At 42.7% G+C, this 10429-nt stretch overlaps 1 protein-coding gene across 1 annotated transcript in view; it reads left to right on the top strand.

Moving 5' to 3' along the window:
• Positions 1-1156: 1156 nt before the first annotated feature.
• notch3 (notch receptor 3) overlaps positions 1157-10429 on the top strand; it is a 32396-nt gene continuing 23123 nt past the window's right edge. The window contains exons 1-2 of the mRNA XM_061712468.1: positions 1157-1455; positions 2240-2315. Of these exons, the coding sequence (XP_061568452.1) occupies positions 1395-1455; positions 2240-2315 (137 nt within the window). The 5' untranslated portion in view covers positions 1157-1394. The remainder of the gene's footprint in view (positions 1456-2239; positions 2316-10429) is intronic.

Here is a 10429-nt window from a genome sequence, read left to right as displayed (position 1 = left end):
TTTAGGTAGGCTATCTGGTCGGTTGCAGGAATATCTGAGTGTTAGAAAGAAGACGAGACAAAATACTTTGCACAAAAAGCTGAATGAAGCCATTGAAGACATTGCATTGGCCAACCTTTATCACATGGTGCGTGCCAAATAAAGCAGGTGTCTGTGAGGCCTAACAAGCTTTTATAGATGACGTCACATTGCACTAACGAAGCTGTCTCTAAACAAGCCTGCAGCATTCATGGCCTAACTCATGGTTGTAATTTATGTGAGGGCAGGGGCAGTATGCTTGAATATTAGTGTGTTACCCTCCCCTGCAGAGAGAAACTGTGTCATAATGCTGGACTGCTTTTATGATTCAAATCAAGGCTATTGTCTCTGAAAGCGGCCGGCTCTGCTCTGTGCAGCAGAACAACTGAGGAACTATACGCCGGCCGGCTGCAGAAAATGGGTCCACTGGCATAGGCTGAGTAAGGCGCTGGCTGAATTGAGAGAGCTGAACTAAGATCTCAGGACTCAGTTCTGTAAACCGGCCATGGGGGGGATCACAGAAGTGCCATACTGTGCACCCCTTTAAACACAATTCCCTCTCTTATCAGCAATTCATCATCTCTAAAACACACCAATAAACAATTAAGTTTGCTCATGAACGGATCACATTCCAGTCTGCCACCACAACACAAAAGCCAGAAAACTGGGGGTTCGGGGTTTTTTTTTGCTCTTGTTTCCGAATGTGTTCAAAAGGAAACATATGTTTTGGAAGTTGTAATATATTAGTTGACCATTAATTTTAGAAAGCATTACATAAAATCTTTCAAATGATTTAAAATGAGTACACTGAAGGGAAGCGCAAAGATTATGATCAGTTGCAGTTTAAAAGGGGTAGAGTGCATATAAGTAGTGATTAAAAATATAAAGAGCCTGTTTTGCTTCATGGCAGCATATGCATGAGTGTGCATGTCATTGTGTGTGCGCATGTGTGTGTGTGTGTGCGCATGTGTGTGTGTGTGTGTGTGTGTGTGTGTGCGTGTGTGTGCGTGTGTGTGTGCAACAGAGAGAGAGGGAGAGAGAGAGGGTGGGAATGGGTGGCGTGGGGGAGCAGGAGGCGGAGTGTTACGAGGCACCGGGACGGGACTCAAGGAAAACTTTTTCAAAAGTTTTAGGAGGTGCGAGGAGAATCACAGCAGCCCAGCTCGCGCTGCTGAGGATAATACTGGGACTGGGACTTTACGCTGCTCTTTCCGGGCTGACTTTTCATTGAAAAGAGAAAAAGACAAAAAAAAAAAAGAGAGACAAAAAGACAAAAAAAATCCCAACCGATTTTGGAAATACTTTTTTGGTGAACTTAAAAAAGGATGTATATCTGCTAAAACTCTGCTCAAAACGCAGGAAACTTTTCCACAGAAATGGAAGGGAATATTCTATGGATTATTTTGCCGCTTTTATGGTTTATGCATGCTGGTGAAGGTAAGTGAACTTGTTCATAACTGACATTTGTTGCATGCAAGGACATGTCCGGATAGCGGACCCGCCGTGCCCGGTACCGACCAATTAAAGCTCTAATTGGCTCTGAGGATTTAATGAATAGTATTTTGTGCAAACGTTTTCCCTTTCTTTCCTTTCTTTCGCTCCTTTGATGTGTTATCATAGTTTATTACAACTTTGAGTAGCCTAATGGACGGACACATTTCGCCAGAAACCTCTTGGAGTAAATGAGTCCCAGATAATAGCAGGGTTGCTGTTGGAACACAAATGTTCTCATGAATAAGGGCAAATGAAAAACTCAGCATCTTAATGGGAAAATGAAGTGCATCCAACTTCTCTGCTCTTTGGAATAACATGGTATTAATAACTATGCTGGAAGAGATTATAAAGAGATTGTAAGGCCCGTTTAAGTTACTTTCTTGGTCGTTTCTTTTAGTTTCGTCTTTTAGATATGGTAAACGATTGTCTGTATGAGAAACTCTTTTGCAAGCAGAAGCAACCACTTAATGGCAGCTTACATCCCTATCAAGTAAACGATTATCTGCTTTCGACAAAAACAAATACCAAACATGCGGGAGTGTCCTCAAAATGCCACAAGTGGCAAGTAGCTGTCAGTCAGTTTAACGGAGCTGATGAAGAGGCTCCTTTGTTTGCTTCATCACTCATATTTTAGTTCAGATTTATCTCCTGGTGTCAGTCCCTTTAAAGGTTGGAGTTGGCCACTTCAAGCTGTGTGGGTTTTAACACATTTCTTGAATTTCCACAGGGTTCCGATGTGTGGATAAGTACAAACCTTGTGAAAATGGAGGGACATGCATAGATTCACCTTCACCTTTATGCAAGTAAGTCCAACATACAAGCATCCTGTAAAGATGTTGACCAATCCTGGGGGCCAAAGGCATTCTCCTGCACTAACACTGTCCAAACTGAGCTTTAGGAAAGCATTCAAAGCAAACAGGCCGTGTGTGAAGTGATTTAGAGGTTCCCTCATTTGTCAGTTGCTTATCTGAATGCTCATGTTTTTTCTTTGCTGTAGTCTATTCTGTTTTCTGTTCTTCTCTGGCGTGCACACAATGGCCAACTGTTGAAAGATATACCAAATTGATTAGGCATACACAAATAAGCATCACTAAGCCTCAAAATATTTGGCTGCCACACTCATTTCTTGCACCTGTTAAATGTTTTTTTTTTAAAACATAAATCAAAATCTTTCCTTTTTGAGCCTCTAATTTTTTTTCCACAGCTGTTTCCAGTGACTGGATCCTTTTTGTTGTATGATTTAGTTTTGATTGCCAGCATCCTTTTATTACAAAGAATTTAAACCTTCTTTTTTTTATATACAACTTTTTGTCTTTTTGAGTTCCCTGCCTGTGACTCCACTGCGGATGTTCTGGCAGTAATCAGGCTTTGGTTTTTCAAAATGGTGAGGGGGGGTTGTGTGGAAGCCTCAACAACAGATAAGTTAGTAGTGTCTAGTAGTGGAGAGGGGAGTGGGGGGGGGTCGTGCGTCAGAAGAAAAAAGTCCCTTAGTTTAGGAAACATGGCTGAATGTCTCAGATGAAGGAGAGAGCGTGAAAGAACAGAGGTCCTTGGTTGCCACCAGTTTCCCTCCAGAACAGTGCCTTTATTATTTTATTGATGGGAGCTTTGAGTTTACTGTACTTAGGAGGTCAAAGTTGAGCCAACTCCATGAGCGCACTTGTCGCACACAAGTATGTGACTGTTGAGCTGCATTTGCCAAGACGTCCATAAAGTCTTTAACCTGCCAATAGCAGCCGGCACTAGCCAATGTATAACTTGACTGCAGGTAAAACAAGAAACCACTGCCCACATTTTTTCAATCATTAGCTGTAGCCGAGACAAGTGAGTATCTGACGGTAAATGTGTAATTTTATTCAGTCAAATGTTTTAAACCATATACATCACAAGATTTAGGTGTAAATCTTTATCATTCCTTTACTTTGAATGAAATCAACTTAGATTATGTGATACGATGTCAAAGGGAAAGGGATTTCTTTGTTCTGTGGATATATTGGTATATATTTATACATTTGGGGATGTAGGGTCATCGTTGATTTTCCGTGCCAAGAAAAGTGTGATTGGCAAAGGCAAAGTATTTCTTATGGAAGGGGACATAAAAGAAAGAGCTCCATAGATGTTCAGAGCAGTGGAGCGCAGCATGGACACATGAGAGTGGTCAGACCAGTCGTATGAGTACTGGAGCCACTCCACCCCTTCCCATGGGAACTTACAGAAACGGGAGATCCAAAACAGCAGAAAAGATCCTTTCTTCCCCAGATACCTGGCTGTAACCTGGCACCCAACAACAGGGTGCAGGGAGGGAGAGAAGAAAGGCCACAGCATAGTGAGGGCAGTGGAAAAGTGGAAGAAACACAAGGAAGGGAGATAGAATTAAATGTTTTAGTATTTACAAAGACGTTTAAAAAACCAATAAAGAAAGAAGAAAAGCTTGGTGAAACAGCTGTTCCACCGAGCAACACACATGGCTTTTTACTTTTTGGGTGGTCATTTGCTGCTTATTATCAAGCCATGGAGCTATTTAATCTTGGTTACAGGAAATAGCTTCTCAAGTGGCAGAAATATGTGCATGACAAGTGCCATTGTTACTGTACCAGATACCAATGTATCTTCTGTCCCATTCCCAATAAAATCACACGACCAGGGTAGAGCCTGAAGCTACAATAAATCTTGTAAGTTTCTTTGTGTGCCTCTGTGGTAGCTTCTTCCTCAGATAACTCCCTGTTTTCATAAAGGGTTGGACATCCTGACCTGAGTGATTGCATTCCCTTTTCCTAAAGAAATATTAACCAAAGTTTCACTTGGCATTTAGAAATTGTTTTTTTCCCCCAAACACTGCAGTGTTGATTGAGCCCTGAGTTGTCAAAGTTGGGCCACTCTGATTTTTTTGTAGTGATATTAATAAAACCGCACTAATCATTTTAGCTATAAGAATTGAAATATCATGCTAAATTTCAGTCCAAACACACATCTGATCATATCATTCCAACTGATTTATATAGGAACACCTTTAGTTGTCAGTCTGATCATAAACTTGTAAACTTTAACAAGCACTGTTGGCATTTTCTAGGTTCCAAATGTATTCAGTAATGTGAGGTTTAATCCAGACTTTTTTGGGTGGTACACTTTTCTCTTTCCATGCACAGTAACTCACATCTGAGGGTGAAAACTTGGAAAAAAGATCATCCTAGTTTTGAACTTGACAGTGAGTGGCTCATGATGTCAGCAGGCTTGTAGGTGAGCAGTCAGGAAGTCCCCTTGAAGAGCCTTTAGCCCTCGGCTCCGCCCTGCGACCAGAACTTTGGGCCGCTGCGGCATTGCCGGAGGAGAGATAATTAGGCAGATCGAGAGGGTGTCATTCAGAGAGGATCCAGCTGGAGGGACTGGACTGGGGGGGTGGGGAATGGTGGGAGTGGGTGGGAGAGGAGCTGGGGTGGGGGTGAAGGGTTCGTATAGGACAGCTGGTGGATGTTGTGATGGTAATCCAGTGAAGTCAGATCTTGACAAAGGGAAAGCGTAGGGCCAGGTGCTGCCATTGAGCAGTCAGTCGCCCCCATACTGTGAGAGACAAGCTTGTGGAGGAATGAAGCCGGTAGCCCACAGCCCCTCTAGCACATGTTGCCTCTCTCACAGTGCAGCAGCAACAAGGTCGCTTTTTCTCTCCCTGCGTGTCGTCCCACCTCTCACGACTCATCCTGTGTCTCTCGGCACAGCAGCAGATTGCAGATTACCACCAGCTCTTTCCTCTCAGATCCTCTAGGATGAGGGGACAATAAATGTTTGCCCTCTCTCCTGTCCAAGACCCAGGGACAGACGTCGTGTTTGTCTTTATGTTATGAATTCTTTACTCTTCATCTCAGTAGCAGTCAGGATATAAATTGTGGGATTTAGTAATAACCTTGTAGTAAATCCCAACCTTTTAGGAGATTATGAAAAGAACCTCTTTCATGTTGATGAGGAGCCAATCAGTCAGTTTTGCGCGGCATTTCTCTAAATGAAATGTTCAGGTGCTTTTTTTAATCTATTTTATATCTTCATTCATTACTTCTCCAGGTTGTCCGCACAGTTTCCAAAGAAACACATTACTTTATTCATTCATCACCTCAAAGTTACAACTACATTTTTTAATGATTGTATATACATATGCTTTCCAAGACATGGATTTGCTGGCAGCCTATAGCAAAGAGACAGATTATATTGTTAGCTTAGCCCATTGCACCTCAGGGCTGGTGTTGTCTTTGGCATCTTTATGGTGGATTAGAAAGGAATGCTTAGTAAGATTCCTCCTCTCCCCCTGGTGCTTTCAGGTTATTGTCTCTTCCTCCCATCCATTCACCCTGTTTGCCCCTTCAGGAATGCCTTTAACACCGTTAGCCTAGCCTCAAAGAAAATTGGAATGACTTGTTTGATTTGCAATTAGTTACTCTGCAGTTTTTTGTGAGAGGGCACATAGCCCACATCCCTCACGCTGCCCCGCCAGCCAGATGGAGCCATTGTCATGTCATTACGCTGGAAAACTGATGCTCTGCAGACCAATTAGATTCATATGTAGTGGTCATATTCATCAGGCGACGTGTCTTATTTTAAGAATTGGTTACAGGTTTTGGTTTGCTGTCCCTTCTTCTCTCTGGGTCATGTTTTTTGAGACTGGAAACCATGGTTCCCAGGCCCCGTCTAAGGAAGTGGTGCCTTCTGACCTCCCTGTTACGCACATCCTGCCTTATCTCAGAAGCTTAAGCAGCTTAATAAGTGTACCCAGGCCTATGTGCTAACTATTTTCCCCCTCATTTCGTCTAATTTTGTTTCATTACCCCTTCTCACCACAAGGTAGACCGTGCGAAAAGTTGGGCATTAATTACTTTGAATGTACATCTGAAAACGTGAAGAACAAACATGCACTACCTAACCTAAATTAAAAAAAACAAAAACGAATGTCGTTATTGAAACTTGGTACATAAACATCCTGTTAGAGTCTAAGTATTATTCTTTTTGGAAGTCGATATATGTCTGAACCACATGCTTATGTAGGGATAAGCCTGCTTTTGAAGTCTCATCCCCTAAAGTTTGTTCTTATCCGAGAGACTTTGATTTCTGAAGAGACGCTCAGGCAGGTCTGATTGGAAAAACTGAGGTCTGCCAGTGAACATTTCTCCAGTCTCTCCCTCCCTTTAGGGATGGGTCCATCATTAAATGAGTTAGGAAATGACATTTACTTTTCCACCAATCAGACATTCCTCAAACAACAACAACACAGTATTTTGCTAGTGTTTACCTTTTTCTAATTCAAGACTTTTTTTCAGAGATTTAAAACGCTAAAATAGAAAAGTTTCTGTTTTCTTGTAATTTATTTTCACTTTTATAAAGCATTTCATTGTGACTGACTGGTACATAGCCATCTTTAACTTCTAGTATTTCCTTGGGTGACAGCACTTGAGATAATAAGCATTCTCTGGCTGTTTTCCTTCGCTTATCACAAAGAAGCTCTGCAAGTGCCCCATAAACAAATCTCTGTCTGTCAGGACTATAAGCATGTGAGAGCCTGTGCTGCTCTCACTCAGTCTCTATGACAGTTCCTGTCAACAATTTTAAGTGTGGAGCATGGTTTATCAGATGTTGTAGCTTTACCCTCTGATTATTCGTTGTGCAGAGAATATTTGTCATGGAATGAGTAGCAGGACGTGTCTTTCAGAATGCTGAGACAGGTATGTTTTGGTAAAGCTATATGTCATTGCTAAGTTGGGGCGGGGGATTTCTTAGCTTTTACAAAAGTTTGACAAAAATCTGGTTCGGTTTAGGTGGTTGGGTGGGGCTTTGTGGTGGAGTTCACTCCAGAATGCTTTTAAAGACCTCGACTCTGGGATTCATACAATGTGGTTATGGGCAATCGCATTGCTATTTGAAAAATGCTGGTGGTGTATTCCTCCAAATTGACATTGGATTCAAATTTGTTGAAGATCCTGTGTGAACTGCGAGCAAAGTAATAAAATTGCGAGCATGTGTCTGGTCCTCTTCAAAGCAGTATTGCTGAGCACTCAGCAACGAGAGTACGTTATTATTCTCTTGGTGCAGTACATCTGCAAAGTCCAAGAAACTGTCTGGCGTTTCCATCGAATTTGATTCATATTCTTAGACTTGTAGATCTGATTATGGAGAATCTGTTTTAGGTGGGAAGGATTCACTCCTCAGTTTCCTCAGCTTTTTCCAGGTACTAAATTTTTATTAGATGCTATGGAAAAGCCTCTAGAGATCCCCTCATTTAAAAAAAAAAATCTATACATAATTGTTGAAGCAAACCTTTTCAATGATATTATGAAACAAACATGTGTTCTCACATACCGGGTCTTGATTACCAGACTGAACTGATTCAGCAGCAGCGCTCCAAGCTACCTGCATTTGGAGGAGGACCAATCGTCTGAAGTGTTCCAACTGTCCTTATGAAACTCTGTCCTCATCACCCCCTTTCTCTAGTTCACTCCAGTTCTGTCTCACCATGGGTTACTGTTGCCAGGCTACAGCCCGGGCCCTGAAAGACTAGCAGTTTGGGTCACTGCCCCCCTCCCATCCCCAACCACCACCACCCCCGACACTTTAATACAAAGGAGTTCTGACTACTTTAGCTCTTTTATTTGGCCCACAAAACATTCCCCAACCCCCAATCTGGCTCTTTGCTGGAGAAGGTAGAGCCAAACTGAGAAGAGCCGAGCAGAAGAGACTGCGTGATGGAGGGGGGCGAGCGCAGGCTCCTGTTGGCAGTGTGGTGTCAGTGCTCTCATAAAGGAGAGAAGCTGGTTCTTGCTTGTTTGTGGAAAGCTGGGGGAGGGTAAGAGGTCTGTGATGAGAAAAATCAGTTTTTCAAGACATTTGTATCTAGCAATTTCACATACAAATGTAATTTACAAGACGGGCGCTAGATCCGTTTATCCACTCAAGAACTTGAAAATGTCCCTTTAAGTCAAAATATTCGAGTTCAGCTGTTGCTCTTCCTCCACATTTGACTTAGAGGAAATACCTCTGTGTTCGGAAAGCTCCTTTATACTTGTTGCTTTGTGGAGCATGACTGTGTGTACCAACCGTGTCAGAGATTACAGCCTCTTTGTTCACAGGTGAGCCACCTTCTGACCTCTGGCTTTGTGTATAAGAAGATGAGCTCAGGTTACTTTGCTGAGGTGAACCAGAAAGGAGGAAAATTGGGATTGTGTTACACAAATGCATGTCACAAAACTCACTCACATAAATCAGTTTCAGACAGAGGACGCTTGTTTTACACAGAATGATGAAAATGTGTAATCATTTATTGCCTTCTTCTTTTTCTATAATTTCCTCAGTGAACCCTGTCTTTTATGCATTCTATTCCTCAGAGGCTGTGGCTAGTTGTAAGTTTCTCTCCTTTGTGTTTGGGTGTGTCATAATTGTTGCATGTGTTTGCCTGGTTGCAGTGGTGCCCATTTGTAACAATCATAAAGTGTGACGAGGCCGAGGAGATGCTACTGCATGTCATTTGTGAAGGATGAGTTATGTGAAATTGCTCATGTGTGGAATATTTGTGTTGGTTAGTGGATCATTCTCATGGGCAAAACAGCACAGTTGTTTTGGCTTAATGTCTGGCAGGAGAAGTACATGCCAGGTGCCCGATGGTCCTCTGACAGATGTGGACAGATGGCACATCTGCAGCTGACCAAATCCCTCATATGTGTTGACACGGAGAGATTACCCACTTTAACCGTCGCCGTGTTGAACTCCGGCAACTCCTCCTCGTCTGCTGTACTCTTTTCCTCCAAGGTCAGATGTCGACAATCCCAACATATGACTCTGAGGTCCCGTTGCACAATAGTAGCTTGCACCTGCCGTCCACATCCGCCACAACTAAAGTAGAACTCCGGCAAAAGCTTAGACCCTGCCCTGCTGTTCCCATAAGGCATTGCAATCCACAAGGTGAAAGAGAGCCCGATAAGAAGACTTTTCATAACAGTTTGACAAGCAAACTAGGGCACAGTTGCATGTCTCTAACAGTTCCTGCACTGCAAGCCTTCTGCTTGGGGTGTTATGGGAGTAGCAGGTTGGCAATGAGTCAGGTCTAGACAGAGGAATGTGTGTTTTGGCTGCACCGTTTGATGTCCATTTATAAGGGAGGATTATTAATTTATAAGGCATTAGTACTATCTTCATTCTAATGGACGCACCCACATACACGGTCGTGTTCGTCAATGCTCACCCAAATTATTTGTTTGATTTGTTTAGTACTCAGCTCCTCACAGTAGAGAGAGGTTTCAGGTAAATCTGAGATCTGGGCTGTATTTTCCATCTTTATTCTTCACTGGTGCTTTCAAAGACGTCTTTGTATCACATTTGTGTTTCATTTTTAGTGACACCCTAGATTCCAGACATAGTTAATTTGCCTCTAAATAAACCCAGCCAAGCCATGACAAATAGCCATGGGGACCAAGAGTGGGGGGTGGAGGTGATTGGTTGGGTGTCAGGCTTGCTTGTTCATCTGTGAGGTTGCTAGGGTAACAGGAATTGCACACTATAGGGGTGAGTGGTGTGCTTTCAGAGTAAGGAACCAGGGATTACCAGGAATATGACATGACATTCCTGCTGGACTAGACCACTCTATACTTAAAAAACATGTATGTGTTCATCTTCCTTAGCACCAATTGCATCATCTAAAAGAAAATGTGTTGTTTCTGTGCTAGAACAGGAGCTCTCCACACTCCACAGCCTGAGTGACATTATCATCACAATCAGACGGGGGACCTCTGACATATGACCCCTCAGCATATGAGAGGAGGGAGTTATTCAGGGGAAATCCAAGCTGGCGTTCAGAGAGGATTTAAGGGATGGAGAGAAGCTCTAGTAACTGTGCAGACTTTTTCTCAGCATGGGGCACTTGAGTTCAGCGTTAACATCCCATTGAAGC

This window comes from Cololabis saira, chromosome 21 (genome assembly GCF_033807715.1).
Source record: "Cololabis saira isolate AMF1-May2022 chromosome 21, fColSai1.1, whole genome shotgun sequence".
Taxonomy (NCBI): Eukaryota; Metazoa; Chordata; class Actinopteri; order Beloniformes; family Belonidae; genus Cololabis; species Cololabis saira.
The sequence above is the reverse complement of the archived record's forward strand: the minus strand, read 5'-3'. Positions and strand labels throughout refer to the sequence as shown.